This window comes from Micromesistius poutassou (assembly GCF_964030765.1).
Source record: "Micromesistius poutassou genome assembly, chromosome: 17".
Classification (NCBI taxonomy): Eukaryota; Metazoa; Chordata; class Actinopteri; order Gadiformes; family Gadidae; genus Micromesistius; species Micromesistius poutassou.
The window spans coordinates 9188114-9213729 of NC_140287.1; the positions used below are offsets into that span (position 1 = coordinate 9188114).

Consider the following 25616-nt stretch of genomic DNA (forward strand, 5'->3'; position numbering starts at 1 on the left):
GTGTGTGCCTGTGTGTGCCTGTGTGTGTACACATGTGCGCTTGCTTGTGTACACATCAGTCAACCCTAACCACGGAAAAAAAAAAGGCTGATATCAAGGACAAAAGTCCACAGTTTCAGAATATCCCAAGGTACTGTGCACTGCAAAGCATCACACACACACACACACACACACACACACACACACACACACACACACACACACACACACACACACACACACACACACACACACACACACACACACACACACACAATAGGATAATACTGCTGTTAGCAAAAAAAGTGCTACATTACTATATTTAGATTAAAGTGACTTTGCTACAACACCAAGTACAAAAACACAGCAGTGGGTACCTGGATAAATATTCCTGTCCCAGTCTATCCTCCAGATATTCCCTACCTGCGTCAGCCTTATCAATGAAAAAGAAAAGTGATCAGTTTCTCCCTGTAGAACCTAGAGTCCTGGTGACTTGAAGTCGGGCCACCAGAAGACCTCAGCTGACTCCAGCTGGAGGTCAGAGAGCGACGGCGTTCCAGGGGCGGGTCACCAGACTGTTCTCAAGACTCCTGTATCCCAAGCTTCATCTTGGGCCGGAGGACCAGGAAAACCGAAACAGGGAGCCTTTTCTTTTCTTCCTCCTTGTTCATAATAGGTTCCCAATCACAGGACGCCTTAAAAAGAAAATCCTGAACCAAGTCGGGTTCCGTTCCGAAAAGAAACCGCAGAATCCCCGGGAAAAAAAAGCAAAACAAAAACAAGCTGCAACTTCCAGGTTTGGGAGTTGGGGGGTGGGGGGTGGTGGGGGGTGGGGGGGTGGGAGGGGGGGTCGAGGGGTGGGGGGGTGGGATCTGGAGAGCAGGGTGGGGGTAAGGAGGTCGGGGTATGACCCAAAAACAATTTGATGATTTATCAAGGGCACCGAGAGGCGCTAAGTAGCTGCTCTCCCTCCCTAACCCCTGCCTCGGTCTGATCTCGATGCGGGCTGCTGGGGCTCTGAGAGGCTTTGCTGATCCACCCTCCTACTACCCAGGCATCACCACCCTCATCGCCGCTGAGCTCACATGTCCGGCTGAAGGCAGCCCCTCTCTGATGTGTGCGGTGCTAACTCCTTCTGACCAGGCTGCCTCGCGCTGCCCCAAGGCACAGTGGCAGGCAGGGGAGGGGAGGGAGGGAGGGAGGGAGGGAGTGGGGGTGGTGTATTATAAGAATCTGCAAAGAGTGAGCTTTTGTGAGAGAACTGCATGTGCATGCAGGGGGTGGGGGGGTGGGGATGTGGGGGGGGGGGGGGGGGGTAGGGGAATGAAGCGAAGGCAAAGGGTGCCTGCGTGCGTGTACGATAAAGTGACTGCAAGATAGACTTAGGGGGAGGGAAAGAGCAAGAGAGGATGGAGAGGGAGACAGAGGGAAAACAAAAGCATGTATAAAGTATGTGCACGTGGTGCACGTGAGGAGGCTGGGGAAGAAGGGTACCACATCAAAGAGGCTGCACCGTGATAATGTGTGTGTGTGTGTGTGTGTGTGTGTGTGTGTGTGTGTGTGTGTGTGTGTGTGTGTGTGTGTGGTTGATGCCATTGTGGCCCCTGAGCGCCCAGGGCTGAGGCCGGCTCCATCCACCAACCAACAGCCAGGCTTAGCCCCGCCGAGACAGGGGCTCCAGGGTCAATCTCTCCCCGTTAACCATAATCAAACAAATGCATACAAATGCGCGCACACACACACACACACACACACACACACACACACACACACACACACACACACACACACACACACACACACACACACACACACACACACACACACACACACACACACACACAGAGTCTGAGTGCAGGCAGGAAGACAGGGCTGCGGTCGCGCAGCAGGCTTTTAAGTGACGCTGGGAGCTGTGCTGTGCAGTCAGTGCTTCTGTCTTAATGCTAGCAAGCATGAGATTGGGACCGCAGGTAGCTGGCTGCAAGTAAAGTAAAGGCTGCTTTAAAAGGTTTGCGGTCAAATTGGCCCCCGCAAGACGGTGACATGCTGCTGGTGGACTACTGGTTGAACCTGCTGCTGGTGGACTACTGGTTGAACCCACTGCTTGTGTAATGGATAGGTTTGTCATTGTGAAGTCATTAGAGTCTTGAGGCCACATTAGTCATTTATACTCCTGTTAGGTTGCTGAAGAACATTTCAAAATCTGGCATTGCGTCATCTGTGACCTTCATAGACTAAATGAAAAGGATAACAAAGTGAACAAGAACCCTTTTTTCATTTTTTCCCAAATCCTTAATTTAACCATTAACATATTTATTTTTTATAAACTCTTCAAACTATGAGGACCTCAACATTGAACGTGTCAAAACAAATACCTGGACGCACCTTTAAAGGTGAAGGTGTGTTGAATTCAGCGTTAGTATCCAGTTAGTTGCAATATGCCCCCTCACCACTAGAGGCTCAATCCAACATACTGCACCTTTAAGCAACATTTCTCCAACCCCTACAGCAGAACACCCTGTGAGCATGCGGCAACACACAGACTCACCTGTAGCACGTGCTGTCGGAGCAGGGGTTGTGCACCCGCACGATGATGAAGACGTGCTGGAAGTGGGAGCGGATGGCCTTGGGGGTGAAGGGGTGGGAGCCGGGCTCCTGGAACACCAGCGTCACGATGTCGTTGCCGATGTGGCGCTTCCTCAGCAGCTGATATCAGGGGGGGGTCGTTAAAATAACTACAATAGATGGACTGCATTTGCCACGATACAGCATATTAGTTTTGCTGTTTGCGATATTCGCCAAGAGGAAAAACTATATTGCAATACTGCTTATAACTGAGCAATGGAAAAGGTACTCTTCTCATAGCGAACACATTCCTTATCTTTGACAAAATGTTGCTTATTTTATCTTCGGAACATCCTTTGCCCAAACAGTTTATAATATTTACATTCTAGAATGCGCACCCTGATAAGCCGAGAACGGGACGAGCTCTCTGACAGTCTCTGGGGAGGGGGAGCTCCGCGGGGCGGGACCTACCTGCTGTTTGTTGTTGGGCGTGTAGGGCAGCAGCGTGGACACGTGGAACATGATCTCGTAGTCCTTGTAGGCCGTGTACAGGGAGTGCGTGCCGGTGGAGTCCGCTGCGGGGGGGGGAGACGGGGAGGCCATGTTAGGAACCGGAGTCCATGTTAGGAACTGGACTCCATGTAAGGAGCTGGATGTACTGATGGTTGCTCGGAGCGCAGTGTCTCTTGTGCAGACAAACACACAAGAGTCTGCTGCCGAATGATAGGACTGCCAGCCTGAATAATTCATTTAAACCATCAATATACAACAACAATTAATACCATGATCATGGATGTGCCTTTATTGGACAATAAGAACAATTCTGTGACATTCACGTTTGACCTCGAGCGACTCAAAGCCTAATCTGGTGTGTGAATGGCAGGCCCAGCAGCATCTATAATGATAGCTGATTACTGCCCTGCATGAGAGACAACGTGAGGGGCTTTCCTCTGGGTGAGTAGGGGTGGCCCTGCAGCCCAAAATAGCTCCAAGTAATTACAGCCATGATTGGGATGAGCTGCCGTTTCATCCTACCCTCATTAGGACCATTGAGGGGCGAGTTAGGCAGACTGTCAGTCATATATAAATATTAAAAAAAAGAGAGAGAGAGAGATCAAAGAATTAAATGAGATGATGCAAGCACACATGACAAGAGCGAGCAAGAGCGAGAGCGAGAGAGAGAGAGAGCAAAGAGACAGAGGGGCAGAGAGGCAGCAAAGAGAGAGTGTGAATTAGGTCAGGTGAAAGGAAATATTTAACAGAAAACCAGATAAGAAGGACAAAGGATGCAGTCCCAAGAGAGAACAGTAAAAAAAAAAGCGGGAGGGAGTTTTAAAGTGAAAGCTAATCTTGTGAATGTGTTGACAGAGCCAAGACTGACACCCAAATGACCTCTGCTTTACAAGCGCAGATCAGGTTAGCCTCCAGGGAACACCAGCATCAAAATGCATTATGGGTTTAAAGGAGTGGGGGGGAGAGAGGGAGAGAGAGGGGGGGAGGTAGGACAATCAGGATAGGAGGGTGCAAGGTGTGTGTATGTGAGGTCTATGCGTTAGTGTGTGTGTGTGAGTGTGTGTGTTTGTGATAAGACTTCTTTGAGGATCCTTCTCCTTATGCATTCGAGATTGGTGAAGTTTGGGTATTAGATGAAGGATTGATCGGTCTGGGTACAAAACGATAATACACTATAGCACTGTGTTATACACTATAGCACTGTGTTATACACTATAACACTGTGTTATACACTATAGCACTGTGTTATACACTATAACACTGTGTTAAACTATAACACTGTGTTATACACTATAGCACAGTGTTATACACTATAGCACTGTGTTATACACTATAGCACTGTGTTATACACTATAGCACAGTGTTATACACTATAGCACAGTGTTATACACTATAGCACTGTGTTATACACTATAGCACTGTTATACACTATAACACTGTGTTATACACTATAGCACTGTGTTATACACTATAACACTGTGTTATACACTATAGCACTGTGTTATACACTATAGCACTGTGTTATACACTATAACACTGTGTTATACACTATAACACTGTGTTATACACTATAGCACTGTGTTATACACTATAACACTGTGTTATACACTATAGCACAGCAGCCTGCACAGACTTTAGACACGGGATGCTGTTTGCTCAAGGGCAGGGCATGTGGTGGAGGTCAGATGAACCGATCATGTCAAGAGACACCCATGCTAATGAGCACCCCACCCCCCATCCCCACCCTGACCCCCACCCCTGGGTGAGTGAGTGGGAGACGTTACTTTTGGTGTCGAGCTGGGCGCGGTACTTGAGGAAGCCCTTGAGGCGGACTTTGTCCCCCAGCAGCTGGAGGAACTCCTCCAGGGCGGGGCCGGCGTTCTCGTTGTTGTACATCTCCTCCTCGGTGCTCTGGCCGGCCCGGCAGTACATCACCCCCACCTTCACCTGGAAGCTCAGCTGGAAACACGCACAGACCAAGAAATCATGCACACACACACACACAAACACATGTGCAGAAAACATACACACACACACACACACACACACACACACACATATATTAACAGAGAAACATACACACACACAAGATTGAGTCAGTATATACACAGGGTCAAGATGTTGCACATTCACACCTTCACAGAACGAGGAGTCGTGGCACTTCCAGAACAGCCACTTCCCTACTTGTCCAACACTGTCTCTGAAGCCCACTGGGAAGAACTCTCCCTCTGTTACTCCCTGACTCTCCCTCTCTGGCTCTGGGCCTCCTTACCCCATGACTCTCCTTCTCTCTCTCTGGGCCTCCTTACCCCCTGCTCGTCCAGCTTCATCAGCTGCTCCGTGACCTTGGGCGTGTTGAGGGCCAGCCGCAGACAGGACACGTCCAGCTCGGGCACCAGGTACTCCAGCACCTCCTTGATGGGCAGCCCCCGCACGGTGGCGTGCTTGGCTGTGGAGGGCACCGCATCCTCCAGGATGGAGCCCCGAAGAGTGGTCAGCTGGTGGGGGAGACGGGGCAGAGAGATGAGGAGGAGGGCATGCATGCATGGATGGATGGGTGGAAGTCAGAAATCACCGGCTGCCCTTTTGATATTTTCTTCAGCTATATCTATTGTTAGTATATGCTACACGTGAACCTCCTAAGATGGCGCAATTAGATTGGTTCGCTATCTCAGGATATTGGGCAATATCCCATGATTGAGATCTCAAACATGGGATATTGTTTTCATCGCAAAATGTCGTGTGTGACGGTCGTTTCGTCGCACTAATAAAAACAAATAAACCGCTAATAAAAAATAAGAAATCCCGGCAAAAAGTGTTTAATATTTTATTTATTTTTTTGAGTGTTCACGTGTAGTATATACTAAAACAATTATTCACCTCAGGCTCTGTGAATTCACTTTGCCTTCGGTGAATAATTGTTAATTACAGCTATTGCTGTAGCTATTGTTCTGCTGACAATATAAAGCAAGCAATATAAATAGCGTACACAGAATGGTAGGGCATACACGCGCACTCATGCATCCTGACACACACACACGCAAATGCACATGCACACATACTCACACACGCACATACAAGCGCACAATCTGCCATGGCTTTTAAAAAGTACTCCCATGCCCTGAGAGAAGTTGACATAAACAACAACAACAACAACAACAACAACATGAGCGGCCGTTTTAATTCCATCTGTGGCCGGGAGTCAACGGAAAGCAGTGGAGAGTGGGGAGCAAGAGTCTGCAGGAGTCTGCAGGGCTCTGTGTACATAGAGCTCTGCATTGTGCTCCGTCGTGGGGGAGAGCCCAATCACACTCCCCTATCATATGCAGCTGGAAGGGAAGGGTGGGCGAGTGTTGTTGTATGCATGGGGTTGGGCCCTGACAATGGGCCCCTGTTCTCCAGGTATGTAAGGGGCGTGTGGGGGTGGGTGGCTGGGGATGTTGTCTTTAGATATTTTGGTCCTGGGGGCCGTCAAGTCCTTAATCACACACACACACACACACACACACACATCGTTCCCCTAATACGATAATTGGGCAAAATAATATGAGTCGGGAGCTTGTCTATATTATTCTAGCTGTGTATAGATGTCGTATGCAGTCGTCGTGGAGCGTGAAGACCGGTTCTAACCGGTCTCACCGACTGGGGGTTCTCAGGTGGCAGGGCTCTGACAGGCCATGGAGGTCAGGGGGAAAGTACATGTCCTGAAGTGTGTCCCCCACAGCTGTGGTGTGACTGACGGGGCCTGGAGGGCCGGCTGCATAAAGAGGTGCAGAGTTTTCTGCAGGTTTCACCCCGAGGAAGTTCCCCGGTGGGAAGCAGAGGAGAGCCGGGGCGATAAATACACAGTGTCGAGGAGATATCCGGCCTACAGCCAGGAGCCTTTGAACATTTAGTGACCTTACCGGGAATGGGATCCCATTCTAAAATATTGATTTTCCATCGTTTCCAACAATTACAAACTGACAATAAACGATTGAATACTCAAAAGTATAATCTCTGTCTTTCTCGGTTTGTCACAAGCATTGGACAAAACGGAGCGCTTTTAAAGCAACTACAAAGGAGTGATTCCAAGCGATGCGGTACGAACGCCGGGGCACCACTGACCTCGCTGGTCCGGAAGATGAGGCGGTAGTTGTACTGCTGGCCCAGGTCCTTCTCCTCCTCCAGCTTCTCCCTGCGCAGGCTCACCGCCACCGGCCCCAGCGCCTCGTCCATCCCAAAGTAGTTCCAGTGCTCTGAAATAGGAAACAGACACACACACACCGGCGGTCCAGGGATAAGGCATAACCCACAAAGCTCTCCGATGAACGGACCTCATTGCTCAAGGGCCCCGGACGGCAGTGCGTCTCACCCCTCAGGTAGAAGAACTTGCGGTAGTAGTAGGCCCCCAGGTCCACGTGCTCCACGATGTAGTGCTTGCCCTTGTCGCTGAGCGCTGAGCTGTGGCCCTCCTTGGGGCCCTCCAGCACCGCCACCCCGGCGTTCGTGCAGTGGGAGCTGACGGCCGTCTCGTAGAGACCCCCCTCCCCGGCCAGGACCCCCGGGCCCACGCCCCCGGCTCCGCCGCCCACCAGCCCCAGCCTCCGCCTGCTGGCGCCGTCCGCCCCGATCTCGTTGCGGAAGCACGGGCAGCTGAGGAGCATCTCGTTGCTCTGCTCCTCCTCCGAGTCGGGGCCCGGGCTGTCCCTGGCGCTCAGCTCCTCCTGGCTGCCGCCGGGGGAGCTGTAGGGCAGGCTGTGGGTGGAGGAGAGGGTGGAGGTGGCCGAGGCGGCGGCGGCGGCCGAGGCGCCTGTGGTGGTGTTTTTCCGCTTGCTCGCCGTCTGCCGCAGCTGGATGACGTCGTTGAGGTCGAAGAGCATGCTCTGGACGTCGTAGTGGGAGAAGCCCTTCTGGCTCGCCCAGGGCTTCAGCAGCGGCCCCGCCTCCTCCGACCGCCCGTCCTCCGCGTCCGACCCGCCCTTGGGCGAGTCCGACTCGCCACGGACGCTGCGCAGCTTACGGAATATGGACTCCCCGCCCGTCTCCGACTTGGAGCGCCTCTTCGGCGGCTTGTCGCGGTCCTTGGGCTTGGGGGCGTCGACCTCGGCGAGGTTCTCCTGCAGGTCGGCGGTGGACTGGCCGACGCTCAGCAGCTCCTCCAGGCCGTCGGGGGCGTCGCTGCGCTGGTCCGCCGCCTCCCCCTGGTAGCCCTTGAGCATGTCGAAGAAGCTGTCCCGGGACGGCCCGTGCTGGTCGATGGAGGACGTGCTGCCGTACTCGCGGTGCAGCGGGGACCACTTGGCGCCCGGCGCGGGGCCCCAGTCCTCGCCGCTCTCCCCGCTGCCCTCCATCTCACTGATGGTCATGTCGCTGTTGCTGCGCTGGCGGATGCGGCGCTGGCGCGGGTTCCTGTGGGCGGGGCCCCGGTACTCGCCCGGGGACAGGTAGTGGGTGTCGGAGCTGTAGTTGTTGGCCTGGGCCTGAGTCCTGTTCTTCAGCGTGTTGTGGATGTTGCGCAGCATGGAGGAGTCCTGAGGGCTGATCAAGAGGCCTGATTTGTGGGACTGGCCACTGCCGCCGCCGCCGCCCGGCGGACCGGGGTTCTGGCCCTCCGTGGGGTGCCACAAGCTCATCGCCATGTCCTTTCGAGGGGGCCAGTCGGCTACTCGCGCCCGCACGCCCATCTTAGGCACACCCATACCGCCGGGGGGATGGACATTATCAGAACGCGTGGGCAGGGCGCCGCCGTTGACCATGCGAAGGTGTCTGGTGTAGAACTCGTCTGTGGCAGGGATCGATCCACCACGCTCCATCGGTGGCGGAAGCTTCAGGCTGGTCATGGCATCAGGGCCTGAGGCAACAAGGCACTTAGCAGGGGGGCATGGCTGCCTCTAGGACTGCATGCAGGTGGCTGAATTCATGGGCAGCCTTCTCTGGATCAGGAGGAACCCAAAGGACCAGGCCGCCTCAAGCCTTCATGCCGCAACGTCTTCTGGGTCGGCCGTTCCAGGGAGTCGTGTCCGTAATCGCTGAAATGTCGCTGAAATAAGGGCAGAAGAAAAATGTGAGTTTAGGTACTTCAACAGTTCATATGAAACCGTCCCTTGAGGAAATGTTCCAAAAGATGTGACACTTGAGACCAACATGCTCCTTTCAGACTTCTAAACCCGTTTTTCATTTCCATTTCCACAGCAGTGAAAGGGAATGCATGTGTTTAGGAACGGGCGGGCGTAACAGAATTCTGCTTACTTTCCTTCTGCTAGGGCGTCACTGAGTCCATACAGAGTGTCTGAAATGTTATTTACAGATAAGGCACGGCTTTCAAAACCAATTTCAGAATAAGCATCATGGGGGAAACATGAAAGCTTGGCCAAATGTAAAATAAATTGCATTCCCTCATTAAAACGACAAGCCTGCCTCTACGCTCATCTGTTCAATTCTCAAATGAAATGTGTAAAGTGGATGTTGCTGGCAATTTAATAAACTAATGTTAGACTTACTTATGCAGGCCCTGGCCTGTGTAAAAAAATCTAAATAAAATAAAAAAATTATGCTTCCAATAAATCAAAATCGTCTGAATCTAGCCCAGTCCTAAGCTGGCAGTGCCCTGAATGTTCTGCTGTTGTTGATAATGCTGCGACTCCTTTAATGTCTCTTACCGAGCAATCAATTAGCCAACAAAAGTCAATTAAATTGCCAAGATGCTGCATTCTGGAACCAACCCAAGAAGCACAATAATATAAAAAATAATAATATAAAAACACACACAGACACAGACACAGACACACACACACACATCAAAAGCAAACAGGCCCTTTGAACGTTCTCTGAGACCAGGGTGATGTTCCTCTGCGTGGCAGATCGGGCATATTTGGCAGCCTTACACCGGAGGAGATTAAGGCTCCTCATCTCAGTCGGTCCTGGCTGGCTGTGGGCTGTGATCACATTATCCACTGGCTGTCAGAGCTGTGATGGTCCTACTGCACAGTCACCTTCACACAGCACAGCGACCACCGCCAGCCAGCACCAGCTCCCACAGCTGCTAATCAGAGAAGAGATGGCTTCGAGAGCACTAATTCACTCGCGTTATATGCTACTAAACCTTGGCACACACATTCTACACACGGCCTAGTGAGTCATAAATTGTGTTAACCCCCCCCCCCCCAGTAATTTCAAGAGGTTTGTTTGCATAATACGCAACTCCAACCGTTGTGATCTATGTTTGGCAACCAGTGCACGGTAAACCCGCGGGCGGCTAGCAACAACGGACCCTAACGGATTGCTGTTGGTTTAAAAAAAAAAAAAGTTTATAATACCAACAGCTAGGCATTAGGCATCAGGTAAACAGTGCAGGTACACAGAAGGGTTTGGTTTTGGGCGGTGCCTCAGGGATAAGCTCCCTCTCCTAGCTTTGTTTTCTGAAAACAGACCTATGAAACCGAACACTGCGCTCCAAAACCTGATCCTCTCGAAAGCTTGGAGAGAAATTAAGTAGAACCGCCGAGGGGTCAACTGTACAGAGAGAAACCGTCCAACCGGAGCACTAATACTGCAACGCTGGAAAACACAAAGGTCAGGTGAACGGATGGATGCCCACTTTTGTATTTTTGGGGTACTTTCAGCTGTAAGATAAAAGACAAACCATGCAGGTTCATCCATTCAACTGACTTTTGACATTTAAGAAGGGCTAATCTACCGTCCGTCTCGCACACAGTGCAGGTCTCCTCACTCGTGTACAACATGATGCATCCAGCCAGGGGGAGGAGAGGGTGTATGTGGAGGGACACTCCTTCATACAATGTTGTGTTGGGACCATACATTTACCTCCTCCCGTCGCCCCCAGCAACACTTTTTATTATTGCTGGTTGTACTCGCAGGGCATGGGAGTACAACACTTGAGTTATTTATTACTATGTTTTTCCTAGATGTGTCATCAGCGTTGTCCCATTGATAAACCAGTAGCATATTTACATCCACAACTGTTCTGTTTATGCACAGACCTACGTATTTCTATACTACTATAATATTATTATTATTTTTACCTTAACATATGTGTGCGATTACAGTGGTCCTTTCTAAATAGCGGTGTGCGTTGGGATAAGTGGTTACGGAGACAGATGTTACTCTGGCAGGTCGGAGCGGACATGTGTGTGTGTTGACTAAGTGAAGCTAACTTCCTGTAATGGGGGCTGGGCTCGTCCAGCTGCTCTGGCGGTCCTGTCCGGAATGAGGAAGACACACACCAGGCCAGGGATGATGTCATGCTGGGACGCCCGGTCTGGCTACTGTTGTTGTACGCAGACCACACACACACACACACACACACACACACACACACACACACACACACACACACACACACACACACACACACACACACACACACACACACACACACACACACACACACACACACGGTGTGTCTGAGTGATGACTGAGTCACATGCGGGGGACTTTCCATGTTTCCTCACACACACACACACACACATGCACACGCACACACACGTCCAATGATTCCCAAAAAGATAAAGCGTCATTGATGCAACAGTGTGACATTCCAACATATCTAGGGCAGAGATATCTTTAGGGTGATTCTTAGGCCACACACCGTTGACTTACTCCTGCTATAGTGTAAAAAGTGTACCCTTGCCAAGTGTTGGGTGAAATTGTTTATTGGCTTTGACAAGCTCTACGGTCTCAAAGAGGGAATATGTATGTGTGTGTGTGTGTATATATATTATATATATGTGTGTGTGTGTGTGTGTGTGTGTGTGTGTGTGTGTGTGTGTGTGTGTGTGTGTGTGTGTGTGTGTGTATGTGTGTGTGTTTTCTGAAGTTCCCCTACAGAGTGAACAAGTGTCTCAGACTCCCTGGCTGGAGGAACAAAAAGAAGAAAGATCACCCGACAAGCTTGTAATTACAGCCCGGGTGAATGGGGTCTGAATGGCCCACACCAAAGTCGCCAAACAGAAATCCTCCATTGCTCTCAGCAGTGGCCTCCTCCTCCCAGTCCTTCTCTGAGAGCGGTCTGGTGGGCACAGGGTTCCCTCTGTTCTGCTCTGGAAACCACCGGAGCCCCCCACTTCACAATCACAACCCAGCGATGCCTGCTGGGACCCTGATACCGCCCTCCCTGGTTGCTAGATTGTGCGTTCCCTCAGGGTGAGCAATATTCCTGTGTGTGTGTTTGTGTGTGTGTGTGCGTGTGAATATGTATTACTGTTTTGCTTTTAAATATTGTATTAAGGGACTTTACAGGGTTGTTTTGAACTTTCCAGTAGGGGACGTTGTTTTTGAACTTTGGATGGGTTTGTCTTAATGTGTATATAATGTATATATTGTATATAGGATATGACTTGTCAATCGTGAATCAAAAAAACAGGAAAAAGATTTAAAAATTAAAACGAAGACCTCCCTCATCACACCTGTTCACAGCGGACCGAGAAAACAAATCCAATCCAAAATAATTAAACGAATAAATCAGATTCTACGACGGTAAGAGGAGAGAGGAGGCAGTGAGAGAATAGGCATTGTCAAACATCTGAGAGCATGATCTGATGACGGAGCAGATGGAGGAGCCCCGGCTGGCAGGTGGGAAGGGAGAAGCGGGGGGGCCGGCGAGAGGAAACAAAGGGCCGGTCCGTGTTCACGTCCCGCCGCGCTGGGATCGGACTCACATCAAACACAACCAGTGCTGTGATGTAATCCACTCAGCCTGTCATCTCCTCCCGCTTCCTGAAGAGCACCCCGGTGTTCAGCGCACACACACACACACACACACACACACACACACACACACACACACACACACACACACACACACACACACACACACACACACACACACACACACACACACACACACACACACACACACATAAGAGGTACAATTGAGTGACGTGTGTACCATCTGTTTGTTTTCCAAAAGATTTTTCCCACAGAGCCGACCAGCGGGTGAGGTTTTGACTGGATCCAGTGGAATGTGCAGCAGGACCGTAACAACATAGGACTGTAAGCAAGGCTGAGGGCGGGAGGTCACCCAGAGGTCAAACTGAGAAAAAGTTGCTTTTCTTTTTCTTTTCCTTAGACCCTTAACCCACAGTACTTCTCCCCGCTCGTAGGAGTGACTGAACCGGGCTGTGCAGGGACAGGGCTGGCCAACCCTGCTGGACTGGGGGGGGAGTGTGAGTGAGTGAGTGAGTGAGTGAGTGAGTGAGTGAGTGAGTGAGTGAGTGAGTGAGTGAGTGAGTGAGTGAGTGAGAGAGAGAGTGAGCCTGTCTGTCTCTCTGTCTGACGTCTCTCTGTCTGTCTGTCCTTGTCTCCGTCTGTCTCAAGGACTGAGAGATGAGGGGAGGTGGAGTCAATACGGGTCATAAAAAAGGCCAACAAAACAGACGGACAGGTAGCGACAACGCATGAGCTCGACTCCCTCCCTCCCTCTCTCCCCTCCTCCTCCTCACCCCAGGGTCCCCCAGGCTGATCTTCTCCCCGGCCCAGAACTCGAAACCTTTGAAAGGGGGAAAAAAAGGGAGACGAATGAGAATACATGTCTGCTGGCAGGCGATGCCAGCCTCCTCCAACCACAAGTGGAGAGACTCTGGAATTCCACCAGCTCTGTCAGAGACGGGGGGGGGAAAGGAAAGCAAGAGCGAGAGGCATGTACGGGCAAATCCCGGGAGCGACATGTTGTTGCAGTCAGGTTGTTGCACGTTGACCGTCCAGGGGACCGCCGGTGAGGGGGGGGGACTTGTTGTGGAGAGCATTCCTCTGTCAGAGCTCGAGAACACCACAGCCATGTCTGCCTCCTCGCGGTTTAGCTCAGGGCGCGACCCCTGTGCTCCGTGGAATGCGTGCTTTCGGATGTGGTGGCACTCCACAATATAGTGCCAAACAATCGGAGCGACGAATCGCTCGACCGACCGCACAAAAGGTCTGTGGCCGACGATCCTGGCATAAGTTGGAAGCACTTAAGAGAAACCCGTGGCTGCGTGTTTCCATTGCTTCTGTGGCCTTGCTCCGAGATGGGCATTGTTCGCAACGCGGGGGCCTTTGGCTAGCAGAACTCTGCTTTTCAACACGGCTCAATGAGGAGTAAATCAGCTTGGCCGTACCGTTGGTAGCGTCTTCTTCCCCTCAGAACATGATAGAGAGACCACTTGTAGACGAGAGGCAGATTATATTAACCAAGGAAAAACACAGAGCCAGAGCTCTTGTCCTCCTTTTCTAAAGCATTCCTGCAGTGTTTTACTTTTCTCACAGGGCGGGACGGCACTGAATAAATGGTGGCCAGAGACACTTAACGTTGTTTGTAGCCGCGGCCGTTAAATGCATTCCTGCTTCAATACGGCGGGATGATGTGTGGGTGGGCTCCGGGCACACACAATGAAAGTCCAGTGTGCTGCTCGGACGCGAGGTCCCCCCCCCCCCCCCCCCGAGGTACCTCGTCTGGGAGAGCTAATTGCATTGCTTTTACAGATTGGAGTGGTCCTCCATTCGTTCACATCGACCGCTAGCTAATGTCGTCGTGTTGCGTGTTACCGACCAACCGGCCTGTCAGACCCAGAGACCGGAAGACAGAGCGCTGAAATCTCCCGGTAGGCACGCCATCCGTTTACAGCTTGTTCCGTGTGGTAATTACAGGACTTTACAACCCTGTACGCGGGTCTGCGTTTATTGGGGATCGGCTCGCACTGGTTCGTTGCCTGAGGTTTGACGGAAGGTTTCAGCGGCTCGTCGCGTGCTCCTTCTTTAGGTATGTGGCGTGAATGCCGACGGAGAGGAAGCGCCGGAGGGGCTGCCGAGGCCTGGAGAGGAATGTAAAACCTGCTAATGAGGAGGCGGCCTGTCTGCTGGAGACTGGAGAGCAGCACAGCGCTCCGGCTTTGGGGAAGGTGGTCGTCTGCTGCTCTAGGGTGCACTTTCTCCCCCCCCCCCCCCTTGCGTGCCTGCCCTCCTCCGGCCCGCTCTCCTGACAACCACCACACCCGGCCTCGCCAGAGCCGCTCCATTATTCCATTAGAGACACTGAGCTGGGAGGCACGCACATATACACACGCACACACACCCCAGGTTCACAGTGCTACAACAACACACACACACACACACACAGTCCAAAGTGCTCCAAAAACAACACACACACACACACACAGAACAAAAAAACAACCTGGAGGTTTGAGTGACAGCGAACACACACAAACATACACACATAAAAGCCCCTAGATGATAGTGGGAGTAGTCAGGCCGTGAAGACAGACGCACGGAGATTGTAGTAGAAGTATTCTAACTATGTAGTATTCAGGAGATGCTTTGACCAATGTCAACAGGGGTCCTCTTTGACACAGTGAGAAGAAACCACGTCTCCATCCCGCCACACTGCCAAAAGATAAGGTAGTGTTTGGATAGCAACTCAACCACATTCTCCACTCTTCCAAAATAAAATAAATCAGACGTAAGGGGAGCACTCATGAACCAAAGTGGGGATAATCCAGGAAATGTGATGCCACATGGACGCCCTAACCCCCCCCCCCCCCCACACATATTAAATATGAAGTTCCCGAGGGACGACAGGGAGTCAATCATATCTCCAAACGGCTTCATCATGCAGTAATAGCCTCCCACTCTTGACTCTCCAAAAACACACCAGCTTGCCAGCGATGTTATTCACCCATTGCCAATAGCCAGTTCTTACGTTGGTATGTCCAGGCCCCTGCGATCTCTAAAGCTAACATAGCGGGCCGTGTTCGCAACTGCCTGTTTGCCCAATGGGGGCCTGAGCCACGGGGGGTCTGAGCCACGGGAGGTCTGACCGTGGGCTGGTCTCAGGCAACGGGAGCATCTCCCAGCAGCAGGCCTTGTTAAGTGGGGCAGCACGGAGCTCATGGGGAGAATCAGCCACCGAGAGGGGGACTTAGTGACATAGTGTTCGATTGTATCCGCAGTACACTGAATCAATATTTAAACTGACTTTAGGCAACGTGTTGCAGTAAAACCCCTTTTTTTTTTTTTTTTACCAAGTATCAAATCCACCCCATCTGTGTATTTGGGAGCGTTATTCTTTGTTTATTTGAGCGTGTGTGCGTGTTCCTGTTCCTGTGTGTGTGTGTGTGTGTGTGTGTGTGTGTGTGTGTGTGTGTGTGTGTGTGTGTGTGTGTGTGTGTGTGTGTGTGTGTGTGTGTGTGTGTGTGTGTGTGTTTAAAGAGGGGGAGCTGGTGGCAAGTGGAGAATCAAAGTAGAAGAGTCTTGAGTGTGTAGTAGCAGTATAATTAACACAAGTGTTGAATTCAGTGAGGGGGGGGGGGGAGAGAGAGAGGCAGATTTTCTCTCTTCCTCCTGTAATCCTCCCCCTTTCTCCCCATGCCAGGAGCCAAGCCCTTAAAGACAGCCACAGGGCAGCGAGTGACTAGGCCTGTGGGGCTTTTGGTGCTGGTGGTGAAGCATGCAGATAGAGCACTTTCAAAAGCCATCTCCCTTTCATAGCCGAGGAGCTCACTGGTATAACACAGAGGCTGCCCGTGCACTCGTACATATCAGAAGACGGTCAACACACTGCACAGGCTGCAGCAATGCTCAGAGACAGACAGACACGTCAGGGCTGTGGGAAAGTAGCCTGAATGGGGGAAGCTATATCTGGGAAAAATCTGGAAACAATTGGAATTATGTTTAGTAGTTTATTTTCGGTCTGGATGGACTGATCTAAGAGAAGATGTGGGGTGTTGGATGATGTCAGCCGTTACAGGGTGTATTATCATGTCAGGGTGTATAGTGTTGGGTTAGGGTGTTAGTTCAGGGTGTATCCTGTTAGGTCAGGGTTTATCAGGTTAGGTCAGGGTGCATAAGGTTAGGTCAGGGTGTATGGGGTTAGGTCAGGGTGTATGGGGTTAGGTCAGGGTGTATGGGGTTAGGTCAGGGTTTATCAGGTTAGGTCAGGGTGCATAAGGTTAGGTCAGGGTGCATAAGGTTAGTTCAGGGTGTATCCTGTTAGGTCAGGGTTTATCAGGTTAGGTCAGGGTGTATGGGGTTAGGTCAGGGTGTATGGGGTTAGGTCAGGGTGTATGGGGTTAGGTCAGGGTGTATGGGGTAAGGTCAGGGTGTATGGGGTTAGGTCAGGGTGTATCTTGTTAAGTCAGGGTGTATCTTGTTAGGTCAGGGTATATAGGGTTAGGTCAGAGTGTATAGGGTTAGGTCAGGGTGTATAGGGTTAGGTCAGGGTGTATAGGGTTAGGTCAGAGTGTATAGGGTTAGGTCAGAGTGTATAGGGTTAGGTCAGGGTGTATCAGGTTAGGTCAGGGTAGTGTTGGGTCAGGGTGTATCAGGTTAGGTCAGTGTAGTACCAAAACCTGCTTCCTAACAGGGTGTTGAGTCTGGCATTTGAGAGTGTGCTGTGGGTTTGTTTGTTTGCTCTTATGATTATCTGGATTTCCAAATGCATGCCCCAGCTGGCCCCGAGCCAAAATGTACCTTTAGTACTCTGTTGATTTTGTCGCTGCTCAATTGTAATGAACTCTAAATGTAAGTTGAAGAGTTTAATACTCTGTGTGTGTGCTTGCGTGTGTGTGCTTCTGTGAGTGTGTGCGTGTGCTTCTGTGTGTGTGCGTGTGTGTGTGTGTGTGTGTGTGTGTTTCTGTGTGTGTGTGTGTGTGTGCGCATGTGCTTCTGTGTGTGTGCGTGCTTCAGTGTGCGTGTTTGTGAGTGTGCGTGTGGCTGAACAGGAACTCAGCATGTGCAGCAAACGAAGCAGCAATGTCAGTTGACAATGACTTGTTAGATTCTCTCTGCAACAGAGGTGTCAACATGGCAGAGAACTGCAATGTTTGGAAACACTCTGCACCCCACCTCCCTGAAGTCATGAAGTCATCTCCCACAGAAGGGGCCAAGCTTCCAGACACCGTCTTGCTAAACTCGTCCATTCAAATCACCGTCTTGCAAAACTTTTTTTTCAGATTATAAATTAGTTTGGTCAGAATCACCGAAGCTAACCCTAATCAACCTGCCACACAACAACAGCTGATACAACAATTGATGGGTGCAACTGAACAGGTGTTCTCAAACCGAATGGACAACCGGCCGAGTGGAGGTAAAAAATGAATGGCGAGGTGTGCATGGCTAAACATCACGGCAACCGTTGAACAGTTGGTCCACAGGAAAAACAGGCACAGTGTTCTTCCTGCGAGGCCAAGAGCTCCAAAAGCTTCACTCATTCCCCCTTTATACTGTCACTGCTTCCATCACACACATCATCCATGAAGTCAAGCCCTGCAAAAAAATACACCATCCAATCTTTTCAAACGACGGCATTTATCAGGAGAGGGAACGGAAACAGGGTTGAGGTCGGGTGGTGCTGTGTCTCCCGAATGGAGATATCCTCATGACGGCGAACCTCCTCTCCTTAAATGAGAGATGAACTGAAAGAGAGAAGGGCTGGGCACGTGTTTTTAAGAGCGTTCCCTGCAGGGCCGCAGCTGCTGAGTCCGGGGAAAAAAAAAAGGGCTTGGGTAGCCGGTTGTGATTCGTAAGGAGGATGAGGGCTTTGAAGAAGAGGGAGATGGCAGAGAGGAAACTTATGAGCGTGGTGAGTGGGGCACCCGCGGGTGTTCTCTGCCTCGTCTCTAGAGGAGCTGCTCCCCACCGCAAACACAGACATATCCCCCCCCCGCCCCCCGGCATCTGTTTCCATGGCGAGGAGCACAGGTGTGCCTGTGCTGTCGACACACACACACACACACACACACACACACACAGAACATTTCAGGCCACTGCACACACAGATCAGTACTATAACGCTACCATACAAGCACAGCACTTTTAAATACGACGGAACAAATGGATGCAAAGATACACACCGTATCTCTGCACGCTTTCCAGTGATTGATCCTGGCACGTGTGGAGAACACTGGCTGCGCTCCCACCAATCAGATCCTACTCATTCGTGTACAACCAGGGCTGTGGAGCCAATCAATTCCAAATGCCATTTGGATCACAATCGTTCTGTCGCTGTTGCAGGGCAGCGTACCTAGCTGAAAATCACTGGCTGCCAAACGCAGTAAATAAACGACATTACGATGTGACTCTGCACCACACACCCACACCCACACCCACACACACACACACACACACGTTGACACACTGCTCGGCTAAAACCCTACAACTACTCATTTACATCTCATTTAAATTGGAGGCCTGAGGCAGAGGGCCAGCTCTGCTCCCTTTTACATGACAAAAAAGAAACAAATAAAATGAAGAAACACAAGCCATATCAACATGAAAGACGCACCAGAAAAGGTGCTTAACATTTACACTTTTAAAAGGTTCAGAATGTAGAGTTTAGTGCTATCTAGTGGAACACATGGAATAATGTTCATAAGCATGTTTTAATTAGTGTATAATCCCTAGAAAATAAGGATTGTGTTTTTTTGTTACCTTAGAACAAGCTATCTACATCGGAGCGGGTCATCTTGCATGGAGCCCACCATGGAGCCCACCATTTGTTTGATGATTTTTTATCATAATCTCTGTCTTACTTGCAAGTTATGACCTGTAGTTATACGGGCTCAATAACTTAATAGATTTTCTAAATAAATCAAGGAACCTCATCACTTAACACTTGGATGCTCGCTACTTTGGTAAACGATGCCATCCTTTTGGGAATACCTTCTGTCCCGTTACAGGGGAGTATAGGCCCCGGTATCTTCTCCTACATTTTGGAAAGTTATGGAGTTATGGGGGAGGGGGGGGGGGAGGTTATTCAGTTGGTTGGTTCACCATTAGATACCCCTAAATCCTACACACTGCACCTTTAAGAAAATATCCGGAGGTTGTTCAAATAGTCTGATGTTTTGGTCTTGATTCATGAACATTGTGTGAAGCAGAAAGTAATTAGCATGTCTGTCTGCCCCCCCCCCCCCCCGCCCTGCAACCCCATTGGGAATAAAAGTGAAAGCAAATCAGGGCTTTGCATCCTCAGGAGTCATACAGGAGACACAGGATATGCCAAGTATCAACTGAAGCATTGTTTGAACTTCAGGATAATCTGGTCTAATGTGTTATTTGTGTCATCATTTGTATACCGACACGTGCGTACACACGCGCAGACACACACACAAACAATGTAGGTTGTGTTTGCTTTTCATGTCAAGGATAGTCCCTGGTGACGTGTTCCTAATTAGCATTAAAAGGGAGAATGACTTCAACACGTGGGGCCACCTGCCTCATCATGCTGCTGCTAGGAAACCTGGGCTAAAGCCTGCTAGCATCACACACACACACACACACACACACACACACACACACACACACACACACACACACACACACACACACACACACACACACACACACACACACACACACACACACACACACACACACACACACACACCTTTTTCCTGTTAACTCAGTTAACAGTTAACTAAGTTAAGTGATCAATTCTATCTGTATAGCCCTTAATCACACAGTCTCAGAGGGCTTTACAGGCCACATTACATGCCCCCCCCCCCTAACCCTTAACCCTCTAAATAGCAAAACAAAGCCCCTTTATTATCAAGGAAACCCTGAGAAGGAACACAGAAAGGGGGATCTCTTCTCTAGGGATGGTTAGGGGTGCAATGGTTGCCATAATGGGCAGACATAATGGAACAGTCAAATGTCCCTTTTATGGTACATTGAAATGTCCCTTTCATTGCTGTATGTTTCCCTACATAGCACATTAAGCCAAAGTAACGGTTTACTCCCTTCATTAACTCATAACCAACTTCCCCTTCAGTTAAGGCAGCTGATAGGAACCCCTGTAGGAGTAACCATCAGTCCATCAACATAGTGCAAAGGGAAACCACTGGCTAGTCGTGTTTGGGTGGGAGGCTGGGAAGGCAGCCATGTTTGTTATTAGTCACAGCCTATCGGCCCTCTGCACCTGGCGCAAACAGAAAACATTTTGCTCGTCAATGCCATGTGCGGTGTCACAGCCGGTACTCCAGTCATGTCCATCTCTGACCCCGTTCAGCCTGGATTGACATCTCACTAGAAAGAGATTTGTAATCCGATTGTTTTGGTGTGTGGTATTTCTGAGCTACTCCTCTCTATCAATGTCAATTAATGATCTTCATTGTGAGTGAGTGCCTTTCGCTCTTGCGCGTGTGCGTGTGTGCTCGTGCGCGCGTGCGTGCATGCCTGTTACATAAACAGACTGTTCAGGCCATCAAAGTACAATAACGCTGTCTGAATTTGAAGAATTCAGGATAAGGAAACCCTGTTTTCCCAACAGTGCCTTTCCTCTCGTCCAGCTTTGCCAAAAAGGTAACACCGGAACTCAGAGGGTGGAAAGACATTTCCCTGGAAGCAGAGGATGTGGAACATTGGAGCGATGTGAAGAATTATTTTTTTCAGTTGAAATGTAGGAAGCAAGCCTAGAAAGAAGCTCTCGCCGTTTTAACCCAAGGTTTGGCAGACTCATCCGAAAAACCCCGTTGGAGAAGTTAATACATTGGAAGGTCAACCTTGCTTTGTGCATTGTTGTGTCGAGAATTCCAGGTGAAACATGGTGCTTTTCCCGATTGGAACAAAAACAGTTGAAACGCGCACAGGAATGAGGAAAAGCTGAACAGACCTGTCTGTGCATCCAGAGCCCCGTGGTTCCCAGCCACAGTCAAGCCCTCATACATTCCTGGCCCGCTTCTCCGATTTCGTTTCAGCCTCTGTGGTTTCACATGGGGAAATGATTCCACTACTGCCCACATAGACGCAGCCAGAGCTCTGTCTGCTTCTGCCTGCTGTTTTCATTTGACTGGGAGCCGAGAGATTGCTGGGGTAATCATATTCAGGGAGACGAGTGTGCGGGCCGACAGAATTAAGATGGTGCAGCGAATGACAGACATGTTGAGACAACACCGAGCATGGCGTCATGGAGGCAGGAGTTGTCTGTAGGCAAGCCCATGATGATGAGTGGAGGCCCAGTTTCTGCTAAATCTTTTATTTGTCACGCTATCAATTCGATTTGACACGATAGTTTCTCTTTTTTAAAATTAATCTCTTCCAATCTCTGGCAACAGCACTGGGATTTTGTAGCATTTGGTCAGGGTTTGTGTTGAGGGTTTAAAAAACATCCTGATAACCAAGACTTAAACAAAACACAATGTAGAAACACTCTGCAGAGTTGATCGTTTCCAACAGAGGTGGTCCAGCCCAGGAACCCAAAGCAACATTTAGCACCTGCGCACAACATCAAATAGCTTTATTGTCTCTCGGGTCCATTTCCCACAGAGATAATGACATACCCCGAATTAGCAAGGATTTTTGTGGGGGGCAAAATTCCCCACGGGTGGCGCAGAACAGAGGGCCATTTTTCACTGTCAGTATGCATTTGCTTTGTGACAGTGCACTGAAAGAGATTACATCATGGCCATTGTGGTGTCCGAGCCCTCTGGTTTATTCCATTGGCTGGCATAAGGTGGCCTGCTTCAGCCAGACAAAGACACAGCATTCCGACAGTTTAGCAGGAAACGCAACCCCGTTGTCACAGCTCATCATAGTCCAACTCATTAACCCCCACAGCCTATTCCCCCTAGTCAACAACAGTGTGATGATGACTCGCACCCTAAAACACTTTTAAGAAAAGAGTGCTGTTGTGGCCATGTAATCACTGAGCCGTCTGCCTGCTGACTGGGGTCTGACTAATGGAGCGGGAACAGATGTGTTCTCCAGACTTGTACACCTTCACCTGTAACACCGGCAAGAGCCAACCAATCAATCACAGGCTTTGGTCATTGCCATATATAGACATTCCGGGAATTAGCCAATCAAAAATGTTGTATTTGATACACGACATTTAGCATTTAGTCAATCTTTGGCATTAAAAAGCTATAAGCCAATGGTTAGGTGAAATCCCGTTGGAAAAGAATCAAACCGTTTAAAAATGAAAGATCAATCCGTCGCTTACAAGTAAAGCAATAACCACATACCAACAAATGTTCTAAAACAACACTTAAACAGAGTGGCTTAGCCTAATCCTGACAGAACGCTCCCATTCAAGGAGCCAGATATGCTAACGCTCATTTCAATTAAGGCCTACTTTCACTTTGATCGCGACACAGCAAAGTGTTTTAATAACCTCAGGACTGAAGAGAACCCCAACTGTTTCATAAGAGTCATTTAGTATAATTGCTGGCTTCACATGCCGGAGGAGGAACAATACCTCTCTTGTTTCATCATTGTTTGGCTATCCCCTTCCAACCCAGGGCTACAAGATAACCGAAACAGTTTGACTGACAAACAAGTTGCACTCTGTCATTAGGCCTATGCAGGGCATGCAGTAATGGCTACTATGGAGAATAACAGAATCTGATAGGGAATTACAAACAAGGTCTTTCTACAACCACACACGGAAACGGGGGGAAGCGTTACCAGGTTTCTTAACCAGCACGTTTTGAATCTCATCTCGACCTTTCCCTATGAGACAGACACAAAGCCTTAACGTTCTATGTTGGCAAAATTATATAAACATTAATAAAACGTCAAATAAAAGTCAAGTCCATTTTTAAGTACATCTGTCAAGTCTATTATCCTGTCCGACAAATATGTATTTTCACTCAAATCATCAGCTAGCTCCCAATTGTGCTTTTTGAGAGACACACTCGAACTCCCGTAACCTTGAGTTGTATTTCTGAAAGAAAATAAAGTAGACAGTGAATGGGCCAACGTGGGAGATTAAAATAGAGCTAAAAACCCGTCTCCCTGGAGGGACTTAAAGCTGCATATGCACCAGATTCATTTTCAAGTGAGAATCCAATCAGAACATCCAGGAAGTGACCCAGTGTGGATAATAACTTAAAGCTTTAGTACGAGCTACATTGTGCAGAAGCTCAATCGAAAGCTGCAGTAGGAAGACTGGGAGAGCGGTGAATGAGTGGAGCTACTAGGCCTGAATGTTATGTCTACCATCGGTCAACTAAGCCTATCAAGAATGCCATAGGCCTAAATCCTTGATCCTTGCCCAAAGTTAATCTCTCGGGATGAATTGTTCAGAGGATTTATAACAAGTTATTTTAACTAGAATGCACACAAAAAAGAAGTGTCACTAAAACGCAGGGTGACGCATTCCTGAATTATAATTATAAAGTATTTTCCATTGGATAGACATTTACTATCACTTTATCTCGAAGCCTGTCAAAATAGTCGATGTTTTCGTTTCGTGTGTCAGAATCCTTTCGGTTGTTCTACTGCAGGAGCTTCTTAGGCATAGGCAGGCATATCTCCAGATTCAAGTCCAGACACAGCCTCTAGCCCGCTTTGTCATCTCAATATCCCAATACCCATTTTAATCCAGGCCTGGTTAATACTATATCATGATAGCTGTAACAACTACAAAAACAGCTATTATACCATACATCAATGATTAGACTAAAACAGAAGAGGGTGGTCGAAGTTATAGTCCAATTAGAAATTCCCGGATGTCTGTTCTCCCGATCAAAATAACATAATCTATATTTTCAGTTCAGGTCAATGCACATAAATCCAAAAAGGAGAAATCGCAGCCTATGGATTAGAACAATGGCCTTATCAGCACTGCCACCCGATGCAACATGCACACCCCCGGGGATGTGCACCACAGTCGCAACATGAATGACTTTCTGCCATCTATCTAGTAAACAGAAATATCCCATAATTTCCCTCGCGTGACAACCATCCATCATGGCTCGGATTTGACTGATCAAACAGGGGGGGGGGGGGGCGGGGGTCGTCCGTGTGTTCTGCTGCCACCTGTGAATCGTCTTTCCCTCTGCGAGACGCGGAACAATGCATCGTCCTTGGATGTGCGCGATACGGAGGACCCACTTCAGACCGCATCACAGATACATGTTGACAGCTTCGGTCACTCGAGGCGAAACCGTTCAAGCACAGCGATTAGTTCGCACGATTTAAGCCGAACCGACACCGAATGCACCCCGCCGTTACTCGTTACTTTCATCAAACCCGACAGGGCTTTGATTGAACTGTGGATGTGGGACTATACCGTGCACCCTAAACCGGGATCACGCGCATCAGCCTCCAAGCATGCAAAACCATGGGGCTTCCCACTCACCTTTTCCTCCTTTCTGCCTCAATCGTTGGATGTCACACAATGCATAACGTTTTCCTCCTTTTGTTGAACTAGTGGAAGGTCCCAGGGTCCAAACCCCGTAACGCCCAGTGCAGTACGCTTCCTTTCTTCGCGTCAGGCGTACTGGCCCCCGGTTAAGATCCTAAATGGCCTGGCGTCTACGCGTGAGATTCAACTAATAAGTTTGATAGGAAGTTACTGGTTTTCCTCGCTGCGCTATGCAGTCGCTAGAAAGATGAGATCATTTCAGACACCCTCCCATCTGTGCTGCAGTCTCGCGAGAAGGACACATTGGGAAACCAAACGTTACCATGGTAACTGCTCACCTGTGGCCAGCCCCTCATTTCCGGATGTAAGCTTCATGCGTCGCGGGAAAATGTCTTAACAGTACAACCCATGCGTGATCTGTTGCCTGGTGGCCGAGCAGGGTGAGTTGGAGACTGGGTGCATAATATGAACACAATACCACTAGCCTGGGTCTGATGAACGT

At 49.6% G+C, this 25616-nt stretch overlaps 1 protein-coding gene across 1 annotated transcript in view; it reads right to left on the reverse strand.

Annotated features, from left to right (window-relative positions):
* Nucleotides 1–25327, reverse strand: part of LOC311362653 (signal-induced proliferation-associated 1-like protein 1) — a 42097-nt gene extending 16770 nt beyond the window's left edge. Inside the window, exons 1-7 of the mRNA XM_084482546.1 lie at nt 25109–25327; nt 7412–9079; nt 7165–7295; nt 5367–5555; nt 4842–5016; nt 3016–3119; nt 2528–2685 (exon numbers count right to left, since the gene is read on the reverse strand). Of these exons, the coding sequence (XP_084338672.1) occupies nt 2528–2685; nt 3016–3119; nt 4842–5016; nt 5367–5555; nt 7165–7295; nt 7412–8879 (2225 nt within the window). The 5' untranslated portion in view covers nt 8880–9079; nt 25109–25327. The remainder of the gene's footprint in view (nt 1–2527; nt 2686–3015; nt 3120–4841; nt 5017–5366; nt 5556–7164; nt 7296–7411; nt 9080–25108) is intronic.
* Between the last annotated feature and the right edge of the window lie 289 nt (nt 25328–25616).